The 22013-nt window shown below is 47.6% G+C and overlaps 1 protein-coding gene and 1 pseudogene across 2 annotated transcripts in view; one reads left to right on the top strand and one right to left on the bottom strand.

Annotated features, from left to right (window-relative positions):
- Window positions 1-22013, top strand: part of SYT17 (synaptotagmin 17) — a 75495-nt gene that overhangs the window by 42123 nt on the left and 11359 nt on the right. For both annotated transcript variants that reach the window (XM_028091682.2, XM_088017008.1), the window contains 2 exons: window positions 2671-2791; window positions 4930-5085. In XM_028091682.2, the coding sequence (XP_027947483.1) occupies window positions 2671-2791; window positions 4930-5085 (277 nt within the window). The remainder of the gene's footprint in view (window positions 1-2670; window positions 2792-4929; window positions 5086-22013) is intronic.
- LOC114199683 (small ribosomal subunit protein eS25 pseudogene) lies at window positions 8348-8715 on the bottom strand (annotated as a pseudogene).

Below are 22013 nucleotides of genomic sequence, written 5' to 3'. Positions count from 1 at the left end.
CCTTGCCAAAACTTCTCGTTTTTCAAGAAAGGCAGGGAATCCAGATTTTGTTTGAAAGTGTGAAATATCTTGATTCTTGAATTTTATAATAATTATCAAGTAATTATGTTTAAACTTGATGTGGGCCAAATAAAACACATCTAGGGGCTGATAGTTTGCTACCTCTGAGTTAATTGAGATTAACTCACTCAGTACAGAAATCTTTTGGTTTGACTGGGATCCAGTCAACACACGTTTATTGAGTATCTACTGTGTGCCAAGCTATGTTCTAGAGCTGCCACTTGACATAAATTTGCTGGAATGACTGATAATGAAAAGGATGGATAGAGATTATGGGTGGGTGAGTGGCTGAATGGATGGATGGATGGATAGATGGGTGGGTGGATGGATGGTTAAAGGAAGGATGGGGGATGGATGGATGATGGATAGACGGATGGAAAAAGATGAATGGATGGATGGTAGATGGCTGGATGGAGATTGAATAGCTGGTGGACGATTAGATGGGTAGATACATAGATCAATCTGATCTTCTAGAGATCTATAGTAAAATATTATAGAAAAATAATATGTCTGGGAATTACTTCAGAGTGATATGGGGAGTTGAATGAGGGTATAGGTAAATCAGGATTGGCTGTGAGATGATAATTATTGAATCTGAGTGAGTTTCTTTGTACTTTTTTTTAAGATTTTATTTATTTATTTTGACAGAGAGGGAACACAAGCAGGGGAAGTGGGAGAGAGAGAAGCAGGGTTCCCGCGGAGCAGGGAGCCCGATCCAAGGCTCGATCCCAGGACCCCGGGACCATGACCTGAGCCGAAAATGACTGAGCCACCCAGGCACCCCTCTTTGTACTTTTCTGCCTTCTTTTGAATATGATTGGAAATTTTCCATACTGAAAATATTTGTTTTAATGTCCTTATCATTTAGAGGGACACTCTGAAGGATATCCAGGTAAAATGACATCATGTCTGGGATGTGGTTTAAAATACTCAGCTAAAATTTTTTGCAAATCAGTGTGTAGATGTGCTGTGGCCTGAATGTTTGTGTCTCCCCGAAGTCCACATGTTGGAATCCTAACGTCCAGTGTGATGGTGTTGCAGGATAGAGCCTTTCTTTGGGCGGTGATTAGGTCATGAAGGTGGAGCCCCCATGAGTGGTGTCAGTGCCTTATGTATGAGGCCCCACAATACTCCCTAGTCCCTTCCACCAAGTGAAGACAGAACAAGAAGTCTGTGACCCAGAAGACAGCCCTCACCCAGTCATGCTGGCACCCAGCCTCCAGAACTGTGAGAAAGAAATTTCTGTTGTTTATAAGCCGCCCAGTCTGTGGTATTTTTGTTATACAAACCAAGACAAGTACAGACTAAGACATGATGAAGCAGCCTTTAGCAAAAGAAGTATTCTGATAATTGTTGCCATTGGGTGGTGGGTATATGGAGATTCGTTATACTGGCCTGTGTAATTTGCATATGGTTGCAGATTTTTACAATAAATTTTAAAAAGGGGCGCCTGGGTGGCTCAGTGGTTAAGCATCTGCCTTCGGCTCAGGTCATGATCCCAGGGTCCTGGGATTGAGCCCCGCATCAGGCTCCCTGCTCTGCGAGAAGCCTGCTTCTCCCTCTCCCACTCCCCCTGCTTGTGTTCCCTCTCTCACTGTGTCTCTCTCGTCAAATAAATAAATAAAATCTTTAAAAAAAAAAAAAGGGACAGAGAAGTGGGGGCCTCCTGTTTTCTAGGTACTTTTGGAAGTGGGGAAGGAATCATGCTCTGGGTGAATTTCCCACCAGTGTGGTAGTGTTGATACCCAGGGAATGGGTATTTTTTAATAAGGGATGTCACAGGCTGAGTGTTGGCACAGTGAGACTAGAAGCATGGGCTCCGTTGTGAACTGCAGGTTGAGAACAGGTTTCTCAGCCACATTGTTGCTCTGCAGGGTGTTCTGCCCCTCAGTTATCCTCCTTCCAGTTACCTTGCTGGGAGGCAGAAGAGCATAGTGGTCAGATTATCTGGAATCAGCCTCCCTGGGTCCAAAAGCTAGTGCTACCACTTTCTGGCTGTGTGGCCTTGGACATGTCATTTCCCTGTTTGATCCTCCGTTTCATCCATTAAATAAGAGTAATACTAACATCTTCCAGATTCATTATGAATATTGAACTAGTTATTACATACAAAGTGTGAGCACAGAACTTGACATGTAGCATTTATGTGTTATCATTATTGATGTTTTGTTGTTAGTATGTTGTTGCTGCTATTATGCATTCTAAGAGCAGAAAGAACTTTTTTTTTAAAGATTTTATTTATCCATTTGAGACAGAGAGAGAGCACGAGCAGGGGCAGGGGCAGAGGGAGCAGGAGAGAATCTGGAGCAGACTCTCTGCTGACCACAGAGCCTGACATGGGGCTCGATCTCACGACCCTGAGATCATGACCTGAGCTGAAATCCAGAGCTGGACGCTTAACCGACTGAGCCACCCAGGCACCCCTAGGACTTTCTGAGATAAATGGAATAATTGGGGGCAGAGGCTAAAAGAAGTCGAAGAGGTACCCGTTGTTGACTGATCCGCCCACAAAAGCCCATTTGTGAGCTGCTGGGGTCAGTTTGCTTCATGGTAGGTACAAACAGGACTGCAAGAAAAAAGCAACTTCCCGACCATTTCTTTTCCCTGCAGAATGAAGTAGAGCTGGGGGAGCTGCTTCTGTCACTGAATTATCTCCCAAGTGCTGGGAGACTGAATGTTGATGTCATTCGAGCCAAGCAACTTCTTCAGACAGATGTGAGCCAAGGTTCAGGTACAGTGCGACCCCCTCCCTCCCCCATTTCCTTAACGAGGCATCTCTGTTTGTTTGACCCAGGGCCAATTTTTTTTTTTCTGCATTCCGGATACTATTTTTTTTTTTTTTTAAGTAATCTGTTCCCCCAACATGGGGCTCGAGCTCTTTTTTTTTAATTTTATTTTATTATGTTATGTTAATCACCATATATTACATCATTAGTTTTTGGTGTAGTGTTCCATGATGCATCGTTTGCATATAACACCCAGTGCTCCACGCAGAACGTGCCCTCCTTAATACCCATCACCAGGCTAACCCATCCCCTTCCCCCCCTCCCCTCTAGAACCTTCAGTTTGTTTCCCAGAGTCCATAGTCTCTCATGGTTCGTCTCCCCCTCCAATTTACTCCCCTTCCTTCTTCCCCTCCTGCTATCTTCTTCTTCTTCTTTCTTTTTTCGTAACATATATTGCATTATTTGTTTCAGAAGTACAGATCTGTGATTCAACAGTCTTGCACAATTCACAGCACTCACCATAGCACATACCCTCCCCAATGCCTATCACCCAGCCACCCCATCCCTCCCAGCCCCCCCCACTCAGCAACACTCCATTCCTTTCCTGAGATTAAGAATTCCTCATATCAGTGAGGTCATATGATACATGTCTTTCTCTGATTGACTTATTTCACTCAGCATATGCATTCCGGATACTATTAATAAAACCCCGCAAGGATAAACAAATAGCATTTAGAACTAGGATGTTAGATTCAAGAGGGAAATAAACGATCAGATGTCTCTTAGGATGAGGCAGGTAAATGATGGTATCTCAGTAACCCCGTTCGAATGGGGGATTTGACTGAGACCACGTGTGATAACTATGATAACTACTGACCTCTAGATCCTCTGTGCGCAGCAGCCCCCAAGGAAGTGACCCACCTTTCCAGATGCTGTACCTGCAATGGAGATGCCATGCTCCAGGTGGCGCTAGTGTGTACTGGCCCTGCAGTCCGAGCTGCCGGAGTCGAGGGCACGCCCTGAGGTTCCCCCCCCAACTCATTTCAAGTGTACCTTGAATCTTTATAAATCCCAACTCTGAAAATACTGTTGTATTTAAAGTGTCTACTTTATAGCAAACCAATTCAGACATGACTTTTCATGAAATGGAACAGATCACATTCCATCTGTACGGAGCTTCTCCCATGACAGCAAAGGATATTATCATGAAAGTAGCTGGGGTCTCTGGGACCTCTTCAGCTCAGTGGAGAAACTTCTGTCTCCTCTAAGTACAGTAGCTAAAATAAATTACTTTTGCTAGAAAGTGACACCTGCGTTTAGAAGACAACTCACATTCTCAAAAACCACATTATAAAAAATAGAAGTTTGGAAGGGGCCAGTGGAGGGAATGGTGTTAAGGCTGGAGAGTTTCAGACTCACCACGATGGGAGAGGCAGTATGATAAAATGATTAAAGGTTCTGGAGTCAAACTGCCTGGAGCCAGGTCCTCATTCTACTGCTTATAAATGATGTTGGCCTTGGGGAAGATACTTAACCTCCATAAGCTTCAGTTTCTTCATCTGAAAAATTGTGATAACAACAGTATCCATCTCACTGAGTTGTTTAAACAATATTAAATTAGATAATGTACATGAATTTGTAAACTGTAAAGCGATCTAAGAATGATAGTTATTAATCTGCCATCTCTGAGCTCCTGCGTATGGAGCTGTGGGATCACTGACATGATAAGGGATTTCTAGGGACAGAAAACCAGGACAGACTCTGGGTCTGGCTTTTCTTCCACTAGTCTGATCTTAAGCAGGCCATTTCCTATCTTGAGTCTTCAGTTTCTTCATCTGTAAAATGAACACAATGCCTGACACATGGGAGGAGCTCAATAAATCTTGGATGGCTGGAGGAAGAGAGAAAGGGATGAACAGATAAGCAGCTAGATGGGAAAAAGGAGGGATGGATAATGGATGGATGGGAAAATGGATGAATGAAAGGAGAGGTATCCACCTGGACTGATGGAAGGATTGATGGAAAAAAGAGAGATGAAAGGGTGGGTAGGTGGTTGGGTTATCAGATTGATGGGAAGTTGGATGGATGGATGGATTGAGTTTCATGAGCTCCAACATTCTATAATTTTGTGTCCAATTCTCAGACCCCTTTGTGAAAATCCAGCTGGTACATGGACTCAAGCTTGTGAAAACAAAGAAGACATCCTTCTTAAGAGGCACAATTGATCCTTTCTACAATGAATCCTTCAGCTTCAAAGTTCCCCAAGAAGAGCTTGAAAATGCCAGCTTAGTGTTTACAGGTAGGTAGTGGTTCAGACCCTGATGAACTCCAGGCGAGGCTTATTCCACTTACTGTCCTAAAGATAGGTGTCTAGAGATGGTAATATCTGGTATTCAGCTACCTGGGTTTGAATCCAACTGTTTGTGAAGTTGGTCAAGATTCGTAGAACTGTAAAGCATAATTATTACCAATGTAAACTTTGGAGCCAGATTTCCTAGCACTTCCCCATAATTGCTGAAGCCTTGGGCAAGTTACTTGGCCCCTCTGAGTCACAGTTTCTTCATGTCTAAAATGTGGGCAATCATAGTACCTGCTTCATAGGTTTATCAGATTCAGTGAGATTGTAAAATTAAGTAATATCTAGTCTAAAATAATAAGTGCTCACCCTGTTAGTTTTGTTGATACGGTTGATTCAAGTAGCTTGTAGTCTTACAGGAAAACGTAAGTAATATGTCACCTAACTTGGAGAAGAGGATTTTAAAAGGCTTCCCAGAGGACATAGTGTTTAAGTAGAGGCTTCATGTGCTACTCTGGTTGAATTTAATATATTGTCTTCAGGGTGTATTAGTTATCTACTGCTGCATAACAAATATAGTGACTTAAAACAACAAACATTTATTAAGCTCATAGTTCCTGTGGGTCAAGAACCCAGATATAGCTTCGGTGTGTACTTCTGGCTGAGGTTCTCTGACAAGGCTGTAGTCAGGGTATTGGCTGGGCCTGCAGTCTTACTTAAGGCTCATCTGGGGGAGGATCTATTCCTCAAGCATACTCACATAGTTAGTGGTTGGCAGCTTTCAGTTTCTCACAGTGAAGATGCATTGGATTGGAGGCTTCTGTTCCTTCCTGGATGTTGGCCAGTGACCTTCCTCTGTTTCTCACCACATGGGCTTCTCCATAGTGCAACTCACAACTTGGCAGATGGTTTCCATCAGAGTGGGCAGGTGAGCAAGATGGAAGCCAGAATGGCTTAGCCTGGTGAGGGGTATTAAAGAGGGCATGTTCTGCATGGAGGAAAAAAAAAAAAAAAAAGATGGAAGCCAGAGTCTTATTGTAACTTAATCTTAGAAATGACATCCTCTTACTTTTGCCATATTCTGTTCATTAGAAGCAACCCAGTAGGTCCAGCTCACATTCCAGAATTATAGAAAGGCGTGAATACTGGGAGTTAGGGATCATTGGGAGCCATTTTAGAAGCAGGCTCCTACCATGTCGAGTTAATAGAAGTAATGGTTATTATTTCCTGTGTCCTGTTCCCAGCAGGGGCTTCAGCTTCATTTACTTTATTGCTCATATGCATCATAATTCACCCTGTCAAATCAGCATCATCCTCATCGGCTTACAGGGCCGGGGACTGAGGCTCAAAACCTGAGCAATCCACCCAGTCTCAGACTGGTAGAGTCAAGATTTAAGCTCTGGTTTTCCTAGCTGCAAAGATGAAGGGGTCTGCATTTCCCCAAACATGCAGGTAGCGCTGGCATGAGGAACTGACCTCACACTGAGGATTCGTGCTCCAGAGCAATAGGAAGCCTCATCTGTTTAGATCTAGTCTAAAATCCTTAGCTGCAGGTCTTCCAAAAAAGAAGGCCGTGGCTGAAAAAAAAATCCTTGCATGCAAGGCTTCCTCTGCACGTGCTTACTGCTTCTCATCACCAAGATTGCAGATGCTCTGTGCTCCAAGACTCCTCTGAGGCAGGTTGGTTCTGGGTTTTCTTAGGGCCTGTCACCCAGAGGGTCTGCATCCAATCAGGGCCTGCCTGCCCTAAGCAGGTATGACAGTCCTGTCTGTTGAAGCCTAGGATGGTTGCTGTCCATGGGTCCCACTGTCCCCAAGGTTTCAGGCCAAGCAGAAGACCGTGATTCCACTGAATCTTTAAATGCTATGGAGCAGGCAATGGGAACTCTGTTGAACCAAGATAAGATCCAAGTATGGAGTATTGATTCCCAAGTCTCTACTGAGAATAAAGGACTTAATGTTGCACATTTAGATCAGGAGGGAACCCCAGGGGGGGCAGTGAGTGCCCAGAAGGAAAGCCCTGACACTTTTATATTTTACTTAAGATTTTAGGAAAAAAGTAGCACATGCTTTATATTTTACTTAAGATTTTAGGAAAAAAGTAGCACATGCTGGTCACAGTGAGTGATACAAGCAAAGGAGGAGTTTGGATGGAGAAGAGCAGAGGGGTTAAATGCACCGGCTGTGGAGCCAGGGCCTGGGTCTGGGCTTTGTGACCTTGAGCAAGATCTGTATGCTTAGCTTTTCTCATCTGTAAAATGGGTGTAATCGCACCAGGACGACTTGAAGGATTGTTATGTGGATCAGATGAGAACAAGACATAATCTTTGCTGAGCAACGTGCCTCGTGCATAGCAAGCACTCAGTAACCGTGAACTATTATTAAAAAGCAATGTTACTCTCTTCTTCATCCCCTTTCCAGTCCTTTCTCCTAGGGGTTGCCACCTATAACATCCTGGTATGCCTCATTTCACACTTTTTTCCTCATTCACACAAACATCATCCGCGTATAGAAGATTCAGCTCTTTTAGGAAGTTATTCATTCATTTCGCAAGTGGGTATGAAGCACTTTCTCTGGGCCAGACACTGTTTCCAGGTGCTGGGAATATAGCAGGAGATAAAACAGACAGCCCCTGCTCTTGGGGAGCTTGGCGGACCCTTCTGTGGACACCACTGTGAAACTGGCTTTTGTTTCATTAACAACTGAATGTGTCCAGTCCCTCCAGGTCAAAGCAAATGTGGATGCACCCAGCTCTTTATTTTTAATAATTGCATTACGCATGGTGGGGGGCAGGGGAGGATGTGGGAAGGTGAGGGGTGTGTGACAGAAGCTTGAGGTGTTGCAGTGAGAACTCCGGAGCACCCTTCCCAGAAAAACACCCCGAAGGGCAGAAAACTTTGCCTTCTGTTCAGACGTTTTTTTCAACCCCTTGAATCCCCTGTGTGAACCCCATCAGGCAAAAGCCTCAAACTGGAGTAGCACCCCTGCGCCCCGCCCCCATACGTCTCTCATTCAACCCGCCACTTCGGGTGGCCGTCATCAGCTGCACCCATCAGATAAGGCCCGTGCTCTCCATTTGTGGAACACCTGCTTCTCCTGTTTAAATATTGGGGTTTCATGCCCCCAGCTCAGGGGCGCCTCTCATCAGGTTAAAGCCCATTGAAAATATTCTTTCTAGAGAAGGAAGGATCACAGGTCTTCCTGCCTTTTTTTTTTTTTTAAATAAAGTTTTATTTTCCAAAATGCACAGTTGGTGGGATCTTATTCATGCATCTTCACCACCAGCTCGGACATCTCCACCCTTGGTGTTTCTGGTATAAATTACTTGATCTCTGTGCTTTGAAACCAGTTTAATAAGACCTTTCCTAAGGAGCTCCCGAAAGGCTGCCCTGGCCAGGGAACCTCGAATCTTCAGTCTCTCAGAAACAACAGCTGGAGTTATAAGCTTATAGTTGGGAACTTCCTTAAAGAGTTTGTCATATGTCGCTTTGTCAAACAAGTGAGCTTGTCCCGAACTTTGCCTTTGGACCACTTCTTCTTTTTGGCCTTGCCCCCAGATTTGTTCACTGGGTCTTTGTCTTTCTTGGCCAACTTTCCGGCATCTTTCTTCTTCTTGTCATCCTTGGGCGGCATGGTGAGGCTGGGAGAGCAGCGTCATCCACCCCGGCAGCCTCGCTAAGATGTCGGACAAAAAGCCTCCCTGCCTTCTTAAGTAAGGGATGCTCAACTCGGGCTCCACTTCAGAATCAGCTGGAGCTTTCAAGTGCTACCAGGGGCGCCTGGGTGGCTCAGCCGGTTAAGCATCTGTCTTGGACTCAGGTTGTGATCTTGGGGTGCTGGGATCGAGCCCCACATTGGGCTCCCTGCTCAGCGGGGAGCCTGCTTGTCCCTCTCCCTCTGCTGCTCCCCCTGCTCATGCTCTCTCATAGGTAAATAAAAATAAGTAAATAAGTAAAGTGCTACCAGTGGCCAGACCCCACCCCCCGAGACTCTGACCAAGCAGACTAAGCTGGGGACATCGGCTGTCTCTCTATCTGTGTATATGTATTTTTTAAAGCACCCCAGATATTTCTAATGCTGAGTCAGGGTTCGAAACCATAGCTGTGAGTGGAAATCCCGGCTGGGATGGCATTTTACCTGTAAAGGGCACTGACCATAGTGATAAAAGCAATGCAGGTTGTGCTGGTATCTATCTGGGTAAAGCTACAATTGTGCCAAATTCGGATCCATGATGTTCTACTTGCTTTATATACCAGCCAGGGGAAAGAACTGTCACCTCCGCGCTAAGGATCTGAAACCTAGCCCATTAGCTTGTTTCCAAACACTTCATAACAAAAAAGTAAGGTTGAGCTGCACTAGGAGCATTCGTGGAGAATCCTGGTGAAAGCCTGTCATTAGCCGGCAGGCTGGGCTGGCTGAGCAGTTCCGTTCCTGTGTGGGATGAGGGTTTTTCTGCAGTTTTCAATCAGATGATTTCTGCAGCTGAAGTTTAAAAAAGGGGGGGAAATTGCTTTTCAACTCGTGAGAGAATGACGTGCAGCCCAGAGGCCTTCCGGGAAAGTGAAGTAGAATTAGCCACTGAGGTTAGTGGGCTATTCTTGGAAGTGGGGGGAGAAGAGAAAGAAAAAAAAGAAATAGAGCTTGATGAAGGCTTTGCAAAAAATCAAAAATAGAATTACTCTGTGATCCAGCAATTCCCCTTCTGGGTATATCCCCAAAAGAACAGAAAGCAGGCCTCGAACAGACATTCACGCGCCCATGCTCATAGCGGCGTTATTCCCAGTAGCAGAAAGGAGGAAGCAGCTCAGGTGTCCATCGAGAGCTGGATAAATGGATAGATAAAATGTGATCTATCCATTCAGCGCACTGTTATTCAGCCTTCAAAGGAGGGAAGTGGTCACATGCTACAACATGGATGAAACTTGAAGACATTCTGTTAAGGGACATAAGCCAGATATGAAAGGGCAAATACTATAGAATTCTACTTATATGAGGTATCTCCAGTAGACAGATTGATCGAGACAGAATGGAGAGTAGAGGCAGCCTCTGATGGCAGGGGCGGGAGGGGGTAGGGTCAGCTCCCTGGGGCTGGAGCTGACCAAGTGTCAGTCTCCACGGATTGAAACTTTCTTTGAGCACCTACTATGTGCTGTATATTCAATAGAGAGCCAGACATTCATGACCCACGTTCTCATGGCATTTAATTCTAGCGAGGGGACAGACGGATGTTAGTCAAATGCTGCAACAATTACAACGTGATTGTGAATTGGTATAAGGGTTATGAAGGAGAAAAGCAGGGTACGTTGCAAATGCCCGTCCCTGTCTGGGGAGTGAGCAGGTGACAGTGAGCTGGGCGCAGAAGGTTGTAGGGAGTGAGGAGAGACCAGGCAGGCCTCCAGCCCGGAAGGGAAACTGAGGTCTGGGAGAGAAAATGAGGCCAACCTCATACTTCAGCCTGGGAGCTAATAGGTTGACAGGGGTCAGCATGGAAGCCACATGCTCAGGGCAGCTGCTGCAGGAATTGCCCTGGGCGGGGCACCTGGGTGGCTCAGTCGTTAAGCATCTGCCTTCGGCTCAGGTCATGATCCCAGGCTCCTGGGATCGAGCCCCGCATCGGGCTTCCTGCTCCAAGGGAAGCCTGCTTCTCCCTCTCCCACTCCCCCTGCTTGTGTTTCCTCACTCGCTGTCTCTTTCTGTCAAATAAATAAATAAAATCTTAAAAAAAAAAAAAAAAGGAATTGTCCTAGGCACAGGTTCAGAAGTGGGGGGTCCACCTGTGATACCCAGTGTCCAGGCAGCTGCAGAACATGCAAGAAGAGAAACCAGGGCAATGACCCACACTCCTAGCTTTTTCGCCAACCTTAGTGTGTCTAGCTAGGACTAGAAAGTGCGGTGCCTCCATCCTTAACATCTCCTAGGGATGTGTTAAAATGCATATTCTGATTCAGTCAGCCTGGGCTGCAGCTTGGGATTCTGCCCTTCTAATGGCACCCACGTGATGCCAACGCTGTGGGTCTGCAGACCGCACTTTGGGGAGCGAATACACAGAAGACCCGGGAAGTGCATCTGGGTGAGCGCCAGTCATTCCGTGCGTTAGAAGGAATCAGACTCTAGCAGTGATCTCTCTCACCCAGCCTGGGTTGGCAGCATTTGCCCACACTGTTCTGCCTCCCTCTCCACCCCACTGTCTGCTTGGAGGTCACCCAGGCCCCTCTGTGAAGAGTGGAGTTCCAAGGCACCTGGTCTGCTTCCGTAATTGCTTGGCTTTCTGCAGCTCCAGCATCTAATTGGTTAATTGAATCTGCTGGTGGGATGAGGTGGGTGGGGAGGTGGGGCAGAGGAGGAGAGGGGGAGGTGGGGAGCAATGCTGTCACTGGCCTGCCTGGGAAGACCTCAGGGCTGAATGGGCACCAGAGGACATGCTGCGAAAGCGTTGGGGTTTGGGCAGCAGGACTGGAGAACCTGAGGGCTTCCAGCAGAGGAGGGAGGAGGAAGCCCGTCTGAGAGGGGCATAGCCATTTTGCGAGAGCCAGAAGCTCCCTTGAGACGAAGAGATGCTGTGGGTTTGTTCTGGGGCACAGATGTTTCCTAGCATCTGGCCTCAGCCCACCTCTGCCACACCTCGTCCCTGCGGCCTCCCCACAGCCTCTGTCTTCTCTCCCCACCCGACTTCTTGGGCACCGGGCCCAGCTCCACCTGCTAGAGAAACGGTTGCATGGCCACTCAGAGTACGGGTTGGAGTGAGATGCAGGTTTTGGTTCCAATAGCACCTCTACCACTCAGCAGGTGTATGTGACCTTGGGCAGATGACATCCCTTTCCTATAGCTCAATTTCCTCCTCTTCCAACCTTCCAGCCTCAGTACATCATATAAAAAGCTTTAGACAGTGCCTTGTACATAGTGCTCAATAAATATCACATGTGATGATGATGGTGATGATGATGATGGTGATGATGGTGATGATGATGATGGTGATGATGGTGATGATGGTGATGGTGATGGTGATGATGGTGATGGTGATCATGGTGATGATGATGGTGATGATGCTGATGGTGATGGTGATGATGGTGATGATGATGGTGATGATAATGGTGATGATGGTGATAATGATGATGGTGATGATAATGGTGATGATGGTGATGGTGATGATGATGGTGATGATAATGGTGATGATGGTGATGATGATGGTGATGATGATGATGGTGATGATGATGATGATGGTGGTGATGATGATGGTGATGATGATGTTGTTGATGATAATGGAACTCACCATAGAAGAGCAGACCCTGGAATTATACAGACTTGGGTATGAATCTTGGCCCACTGTTAACCAGCTGTGAGATTTCAAGCAGATGACTCCACCTATCTGAGTCTGGACTTTTGTGTAAAATGCAGCAAATCATTCCTATCCTGGGAATTACAGGCAAATCAGCCTGCGGACCTGCCCATCCCAGAAATAGCCCCTTGGAAAATCGTGCCTGTTGTTTTAATAATTCCAGTGTGTGGAAGAGTTGAAATGCTGGCCCTTTGGAGGTGAATGGCTGGGACCAGCTGCCTGTGGTCGCCTCCCGAGCAGCGCCCTCACCTAATCATCATCACCCCAAAGCCGCCAGCTGGCACGGCATCCAGGAGCCGGGGACTGACCTTGAAGCTGCGCCAGCTCAGCCACAGAACCAGAGCGGTGTGCATTCCCCACAGGGCCCTGGGGTTGGCAATGGGCACTTGGCTGCAGACCCAAACCCAGGCACAGGAAGTAAACGGCAGAGAAGGGGGGGAAACTAAAGACTCCACTTTCTAGAAAGAGGGTAATGAATGTGGGCCCCTGGGAGCTGGAGTGTGGGAAATATTGCAGGAGGAGGCAGCTCCAGAAAGGAGGACTGTAAACTTATGTATGAACTCCTGGGCTCACCCCGGAGCTGCCCCCATAGAGTGGATATGACCCTCAATGGTATAGGAGAGACTTTGAGAACTGAACTACAGTGTAGACTACCGCCCCGGTCTGCAGCTGGGCCCCGGCGGACACAAATGAGGGACAGATGTGCAGAGCCCTGAAGAGACTTTGAAAGCTAAACCAACTTTGGCCTAACAGCACCCAGAAGGCAGGTTAGAACATGTGGTCTGAACCGAACCTACTCAGTTGCCTGGTACAGCCAAAAAAAAAATCAATATATTTAATAGGATTCAAAAAACACCTAGAGTCTCATAACATAATATTTAAAACATCCAGGGTATGATCCAGAATGACCTGATACACAGAGAACCAGCAAAGTCTGGCAAATTCTCAGAGGAAATATAATCGTCAGGCACCCGCCACAGGATGGCCCAGATGTTGGGATGATCACACAAAGACTTTAGAATAGTTATAACCGTGTTCCAAGAAGGACGGGTGAATCCTCTTGAAAAGAACGGTAAGACAGAGACTATTGCAGGTTAGTAGAGAAACAGAAAATAGAAGAAAAGAACCGAGTGGAAAATTTCGAACGGAAAAGTACAGTACCAAATAAAATATTCGCTGGATGGGCTCCATAGCGGAATGGAGGTGATAAAGGAAAAGAGTTAGGGAATGTACAGATGGATGAAGAGAAATTACATACTGTGAACAACAGAATAAAAAGATTGGGTGGAAAAGAGGGACAGAAGGGGAAAATAGAGACCTGTGGAGCAATGTCACAGAGCCTAATGCTCATGTCATGTGAATCCCAAAAGGAGAGGAGAGAAGAGAAGCAGTAAGGAGCATGGGGATGGCGGTGGGTGACTTACCCCAGAGGCCCCATGACTTCCTTAGCAGGTTGCTGGACCACCGGCTCGGCTGAACCACGCCTGTCCCTCCCTTCCCAGGAGGTGTTAGCAAGTCACGAGGAGGCAGTATGGCCCCGTGGTTCAAGTCAGCTAGAGCTTCAGCCTCTGACTGTGGGCAGGTGGCTTTGCCTCTGTGACCCTCAGTTTCCTTGACCGAACCACAGGGACGTTGTACTTGTGTTTATTGCGAAACTCCTGTGTGTTCATTATCTCATTTAATCTTTCAGTAAACGTGGAAGGTGTGATCTGTTCTATGGCCATTTTTCAGCTGGGGTGCCTGAAGGTCAGGGAAGGGAATGACAATGAGTTGAGCCGATTGCAAAGTCGGAGGGACTAGTCCCCACAAGACTGCCCTCACTTTGGACCAGCTGGCTAGATATGCAGGGTCCCCGTGCCCATGCAGTTTCAATAATTCACGAGAATGACTCAACAGGACTTAGGAAGGTCCTCCTTAGAACTATAGTTTTTTTTTTTTTTAAAGATTTATTTATTTATTTGAGAGAGCGAGAATGAGAGAGAGAGAGTACATGAGACGGGGGGAGGGTCAGAGGGAGAAGCAGGCTCCCCGCTGAGCAGGGAGCCCGGTGCGGGACTCGATCCCGGGACTCCGGGATCATGACCTGAGCCGAAGGCAGTCGTTTAACCAACTGAGCCACCCAGGCGCCCCAGAACTATAGTTTTATGATGGCAAAGGATGCAAATTAAAATCAGCCCAGGAAAGGGCGCCTGGGTGGCTCAGTTGGTTAAACGACTGCCTTCCGCTCAGGTCATGATCCCGGAGTCCCGGGATCAAGTCCCGCATCAGGCTCCTTGCTCGGTGGGGAGTCTGCTTCTCCCTCTGACCCTCCCCCCTCTTGTGCTCTCTTTCTCTCTCTCTCTCTCAAATAAATAAAAAATAAAATATTTTAAAAATATATTAAAAAAAAAATCAGCCCAGGAAAGAGACACACAGGGCAGAGTCCAGAAGGGGTCCGGATGTGGGGCTTCCTGTCATTTTGTCCCCATGGAGTCATGGACGGTGTTACCACCTCTTGCTCACTACGTGTGCAGTAGGCACACAAGGGGAGCTCACTGAGCCTGTGGTGTCCAGAGTTTTTAACGGGGCTCGATCCCGTACTCTCTGGGAGCTGACCATCAGCCTCCAGCACCTCCTGGAGGTCCAGCTAATACCTCTAGGCATTGGTTTCTCTAGGGGACCCCAAAGCTGTCACCGTAAATCACATTGTCCGTGGCTAGAGCCCTTAGGCGAACAAAGACACCTCTGCTGGATATACCACGAGCCTGGCGATCACCTCCTAGGAGCCAAGGGCATAGACCAAGATCTCTCTTTGGATAAGATGAGTCCTTCACTATGCAGGAAGTAGCTAGTCACTGATGGCAAGTCATCCAGCTGGTGAGTGGTTGGGCCAGGCTTCCAACCCAAGCTGTTTGGTTCCAAAGTCTTCCTCACTCTTAACCTCTACACTCTGATGAGCATATGCATCTCCTGGGGATCTTGTCAAAATGTGGATTCTGAGTCAGTAAGTCTGGGAGAGACCTGAGCGTCTGTATTTCTAATAAGCTCTGGGTAACACTGATGCTGGAGTCTGAAGACTACACTTTGAATAGCAAGAAGACACTTCATCTCTTCTCCCATGTTACCCCAATATGTCCAGAGCACAGAAGGCAGTGTGAGTTTGGAAAAATAGCACAGGGCAGGTTGAGTAGAGCCTGTAGGATTAGAAGCTATAAAAATTTTTTTTTCCCTAAGTGCATTGAAAAGCCTTTGGAGGGTTTTGACCAGGGAAGTGCTATGATCATGTTTTAAAGTATCCCTCCACCTGTTGAATGAAGAATAAAAGCATTGTCAGAAAACAAGAGGGGGAGCCAGGAGACCATCTGGGAGGCTGCAGCGCTGGTCTAAGGGAGAGGGGATGGTGGCTTGGACCAGGAAGGTGGCAGAACGGTTTCAAAGAAGTAACTCAGGGATACAATGTAAGAGGTACAGTCAACAGAAAGTGCTCATGGATTAGATGTAAAGGACAATGCTCTATGGTGGCAAGCTACTTAATTCCTCTGAATGAAGATTTCCTCGTCTGTAGATTTCAGCCCCCCAACTCCTAGGGTGTTGTGGGGACAAAAGGAAATGATGGATGTAATGTGCTTAGCACAGCGCCTGGCCCTTAGTGAGGACTCGGTGGGTTATGGCCTCGAACCTGGATGTGGGCCGAGGTGGAACTCCAGCCAAGCAGTCAGGAGGTGGGAGCAGACCCCTGCCACGCCGGGGCTCTCCTGGCAGAGCGCAGAGCCCGCAGCGGCACCCCCGCCTCATCTTTCCTCCAGAGAGCTCCTCAAGCTGCCAAAGTCCATCCACCCAGGTGGTAAAACTTGGCTGGATCTTAAGCGTTCATTTTGGGCTCCGGTGGCAGCCTTTAAAGACCAGGCCAGCTGCCAGGGTTCCTGGGGAGTTTTACTTCATTTGCATGGTTGTTTAATGATTTTGGTGCCTTTAGATGGAGCCTCACTCCAGGCACGTCCCCATGGGGGAAGGCTTCAGGGGGCTGGGGGTTTATCCAACCACACGTGTCCCTGCAGAGCCCTAGCTAGGGGTGGGAAAGGGGAGCCAGTGAAGGTCAGGTTCAGCTTTGCCTTGGGCCACCATGTTGGCAAGAAGCAGCTGGGCTCAGCAGCCAAGGCCAGTACCTGGTGGCTGCAAGATGAAGGCTGGCACATGGAAGAAATCAGAAACCCAAGAATATCCTTTCCAGACAGCCCTTCTGTCCCTTGCCTTCTCTTGACTGCTCCAACCCAGAGCTGCCAGTCAGCGGGAGAAGGCTTAAACCTTTGAAAGGCTAGGGACTGTGGGGCATGGACTGAGTGTCATTTCTCTCCCTACATCTCAGGGAAACCTTGGGAAAATAACTTTGGCTTAAAAGTCCGAGAACCAGGTCCAAAAGAGCTTGGTTGCTGAATCATCTCAAGCAGGACCGCTTCATCTCATTGAGCCTGCATTTTCTGTCTGTTGGACGCATTTAAGATCTACCTTGAGGTGGCTCATTCTGTCTCTAACAATGACAAACAGACTCATACGCAGCACTTCCTATATGCCAGGCGCTGCGCCAAGGGTTTCGCGTGAATTAACTCACTGAGTCCTCATAGCAGCACTATGATGTAGGAAGTACCGTTGTTTTCTGATTGGGGAAACTGAGGCCGTGCTAGGAGAAGTAGCATGCCCCAGGTCCCGGGGTCAGGATTCAAAGTCAGGTGGTCTGGGTCCAGAGTCTAGGCTCTCAGTCATTGAGTTACACGGCCTCAAATATTTATCAAGCCCCTACTTTGTTGAAGTGTTGTGCCTAGTTGCTGGAGAAATAGCAGAAAGGCAGAAATAATTAATCCTTTCCTGATGCTGGCATGCTAGTTGGGGTGAGACAAATCAACACCTAAATAATAACAGAGTACGGTGACAGGGGCTGGAGCATCACTTTAAACTGGGTAATACAGGGGTGCCTGGGTGGCTCAGTCGTTAAGCGTCTGCCTTCGGCTCAGGTCACGATCCCGGGGTCCTGGGATCGAGCCCCGCATCGGGCTCTCCGCTCGACGGGAAGCCTGCTTTACTTCTCCCTCTCCCACTCCCCCTGCTTGTGTTCCCTCTCTCGCTGTGTTTCTGTCAAATAAATAGATAAAATCTTAAAAAAAAAATTAAAAAAAATAATAAAATAAACTGGGTGATACAAGCTGAGAAAGGGCCGGCTGTGCAAAGATCGGGGAGAGGAACGTTCTAGGCAGAGGAATTGGCAAGTGCAAAGGCCCTGGGGCCAGAATGAGCAAGAAGGTGAAAGTGGCAGGAACATAGTTAATGAGGAGAGTGAATTACACATGAGGTCAGAGCAATAAAGTAGGGGTCATGGTAAGCTCAGATGACAAGTATCTATTGAACACCTGTGTGCCAAAGCCTGTTAGGCACTGGGGAAACTAGTGAGCACGACAGATGTGGCTTCTGCTTTCACAAAGGAGTGAGACGATATGTGTGCGGGGATACTTAGCGCATAGCAGATGCTCAGTGGGTGTAATTTTCTCTTTCCCTGTGTGTAAGTTGATGTGAAAACTGCTCCCCTGGGTTTCTGCCCAGCCCCCCAACCCCCACACTAAAGCAGGATGTAGTTGGCTTATAATGGCAATCATTTCTAGAGACGGTCTTAGGCGAGGGCATTATTCGCCCACAAGCGGGTGGGTGAAGAATAAGCAGAGTGGGCAGGGGGGGTCAGCCTTTGCTTTCTGTGTGGTGCCCCACACTGGCCAGGGGAGGCAGCGTCTTTGGGGCTTAACTCAAGGCCACTCTCTTTGTGATCCTGAATTACAGAGCAGGCCCAGGAAGAGTCTGGGCCATAGTTCTCATTATGTGTTTGCTTTTAGGTTTTTTAAGATTTTTTTTTTTTAGGGGAAACTGGGTGGCTCAGTCGGTTAAGCGTCTGCCTTTGGCTCAGGTCATGATCCCGGGGTCCTGGGATCAAGCCCCACATCAGGCTCCATGCTCAGTGGGGAGTCTGCTTCTCCCTCTCCCTCTGCCTGCCACTCTGCCTACTTGTGCTATCACTCTGTCAAATAAATAAAGAAAATCTTTAAAAAAGTGGTTTGTTTTTTTTAGATTTTTATTCATTTATTTGAGAGAGAGTGCAAGAGAGAGTGAGAGAGAGAGAGAGCACAAGTGGGGTGAGCAGCAGAGGGAGAAGGCTCCCCACTGAGCAAGGAGCCCAATACAGGACTCGATCCCAGGACCCTGGGATTATGACCTGAGCTGAAGGCAGACACTTAACTGACTGAGCCACCCAGGCGCCCCTGCTTTTTAGGTTTTATTCTGCTTAATTTTATTGAGGCTGGAAAAGCAAAAGAAAGACAGCCTATGGACGATTCGTGGGTGGGATCCTCTTCCTTTCTTGTTCAAGGTCACCTTGGCCTCTCAGTGGTGTCTTTGGTAAGGAGGGGCCAGGACACTTAGGAGATGCATGGACAACTGTGTGATAAAGTAAAGGTCCCCAGCCTTACTACAAGAAGTTTCCCTAAAGCCTCAGTATGTCCCTAAGGCATTTGAGGACTGGAGCAAATCATTCTTTCCCAGGTTATTGAGTGTGACTCAGAAAAAAAGGCACAGAAGGGGTAATGGGAAGGGCAGGAATTTGGTGGTAGCTCTTCTTCCCACTCGTAATTAAGAGGCAACCTTCGTTAGGCTTAGTAAGTTCCAGGCACAGTCCCAAGGACTCTCTCAGTGGATCCTCACAACAACTAAACGAGGGAGGTACCAGTGTTATGCCCATTTTACAGAGGATGACACTGAAGCTCAGGTGACTTGCTAAAAGTTCCTGTGTTAGCTGACGTCAAGGAAGGCTGCTGGAGTAGATCAGCCGTCCTGGTTTCTGGTTTACCGGAGTGGAAGCCGATCTCTTGCTCGCACACCGGTGTTTGTGAGGCCTTTCACTAGTGGCCTTCCATGCAGGGATTCAGCGACCCGGGCCCCTTCTGTTTTGTGGCTCTGCCATCTTCTTGGGCCTTGGAGGGTTTCACCTCCAGCCGGTGGTTACAGGAGAGAGAGAGGGGGGCACAGAGAGAGAGGATTTTGTGGGAAGTTTTTATAGGCCAGTTCTGGAAGTTACGAGTATCACTCCACTCCCACTCCGACCCTCTCGGCTACAACTCGCTGCAGGGGAGGCTGGGACTGTAGTCCAGCTGCTTGTCCAGGAAGAAAAGGCTTTGGTGAGCTCACAGCCATCTCTGCCATAAGTACCCAAGGGGGCAAATAGAAGCTGGCCTGGGTCCCAAACAAACTTGCTTCTCCGCTGCCTCCCCAACCACCTGCTGCCCCTGAGTTCGCCGTGAGCGTCAGCCTGGGGGGATCCCACCTCACCAAATCCCACCTCACCGAATCCCAGGCTTGGGGACTTCCACCTAATAAGAGCGGTCCTCTTAGTGAATTCATCACATAACCTTTTGGCTCCCAAGTGCTGGGCAGCTACTGACGTACAAAAGTAATTAGACCCGTGGTTCTCGGCTGGGCTGATGTCCCCCAGCGGACGTTGGGCGGTATCCGGAAGCGTTCGTGGTTGTCACAACTCCAGGGGTGCTGTTGGCATCTAGTGGGTGGAGGTCAGGGATGCTGCGCACATCCCACAGTGCATGGACCAGCTCCCGGTGGCAACCACCCTGAGCTCGAGCAGTGGGTTCTGCTGGTCTCGGAGTTCGCGGGGCGGCGGGGTGTGGGGGCGGAGCCTCTGTGAAGGGCTCAGAACCAGTTTGCTCCAGTCGTGCGCCCGTTGGAGACATGTTTATTCTCCCGATGGCATTTAAACCTCTCTGTACTTCTTGTGGTTTTTCTTTGGCTGCCTGAGCGTGAAGAATTCAGGGGCAGAAACCCGAGTGCATTTGTGCTCATCTGTGCAGATTTTTCAAATGGCTTCCCTGCTTCCATAAAAATTTGGGCAGACAGAAGCATCCTGCTCGGCACACGAGCCCTTCTCCCAGGTGGTGTGACCTGGACAGATGGACTGCAGCCTGGCTCCGCAGGAGAGGGGGTGGGGAGCCCTCTCGGGAAGAGGAGCAGAGTGTTTTTAAATCTGGTCTCTGCTCCTCCCCACCTTGTGGCTTATGGGTGCCTGTCACCTGCATGGGGTGACACAAAGGGTTTACAAGGGAAAAGGGGTTCTGGTGGCTTTTCAGTGTTGTTATGATAAGGAATATATATTTATATACATATATACATATATAGTGCAACTGTATAGGAGAGTAGAATAAAAAGTAAAAATCCCTAATTCTCCATACTTAAAGGTAATTAGTCCTCACAAGCCTTCTTTCTAGGAATATATACACTTCTGTGTATGTGAATGTGTGCGTGTATGTATGTGTATATGGGGGCAGATGTACACGAGTGCGTGTGGTATCTCCATCCGCTATTGTTAGTATCCAGAATAGATATGCTTTTCTGCGACTTGGTCTTTTCACATAATAGATCTTGGATATTTTTCCATACTAGCATGTTTTATATATATGCATGCAAGCCAGGCACTGTGGATACCATACTGAACAAATTAGACAAAAATCCCGGTTTCATCAGATGACTACTTGAATGTGGGAAGACAGGTAGTAAACAAAGCAAGTAACCATATGAGGGCCGTGTAGAGATGAAGTTCAGTGCTAAGGAGGAGACAGAAGGAAGGAAAGAGAATAGTGAGGGATAGGGGGAGGGTTGCGGTTTTTTTCCAAGGTGGCCAGGGCAGGCCTCATGGAGAAGGTGACGTTTGAGCCAAGTTGGGAAGGAGGTCGGAGATGGACCATGTGGTTATGAATGGGGGGAGAGCATTGCAGCCAAAAAGAATACCAAGTGCAAAAGCTCTTACATGGAAGGGAGAGAGAGCCAGGAGATCAGTGTGGCTGACGTGGAATGCAGATTTCCCCTAATTATTTTTAATGACCGCATGATATTTCATTTAAGTCCAGGAGTTGAAGAATTTATTTAATTAGTCCCCTGTTGGTAACATTGGGATTCATTCCAGGGGTTTTTTTTAGCAGTTAGGAACATTATTGGGGTGGGTACCCTCAACATGTCTCCGCAGATGTGTCCAAAAGTACCGTGAGCTAAAAACCCAGCAGTGGGCTTGCTCCGCCGAAGCATATATGTTTGTCCATTTGGATAGCTATTGTCAAAATGTGCAGTCCGGGGACGCCTGGGTGGCTCAGTTGGTTAAGTGTCCGACTCGATTTCGGCTCAGGTCATGATCTCAGGGTCCTGGGATCAAGCCCCACATCAAGCTTCCTGTGCAGCGGGGAGTCTGCTTGTCTCCTTCTCCTCCCGCCCCTCCCCCTGCTCTCTCTCTAAAATAAATAAATAAATAAATTTTTAAAATTTGCATTCCAGAAAAAAAGAAAGTGGCAAAATTTTTACTCTTTTGTGTCTTCTTGCAGTATGCAATTGAAACAAATGACTTTGACAAATGCTTTTATGCCTTTGTGGCCCACGGAGGCCCCAACTCCTGCCCCCCCCCAAAGGATTCTGGTAAGGCTGAAATAAGCAAGCTTTGAAAATTATGAAGTGCTGAACAACTATGAGGTGATATTTTTTTACCTTTAAAAAGCATTTTGATTTTTCATTCTGTATTATATAATAT

Source organism: Eumetopias jubatus, unplaced genomic scaffold, assembly GCF_037043125.1.
Source record: "Eumetopias jubatus isolate StellerSeaLion01/CBP00866 unplaced genomic scaffold, mEumJub1_p1.0 scaffold_12, whole genome shotgun sequence".
NCBI classification, from domain to species: domain Eukaryota; kingdom Metazoa; phylum Chordata; class Mammalia; order Carnivora; family Otariidae; genus Eumetopias; species Eumetopias jubatus.
The sequence above is the reverse complement of the archived record's forward strand: the minus strand, read 5'-3'. Positions and strand labels throughout refer to the sequence as shown.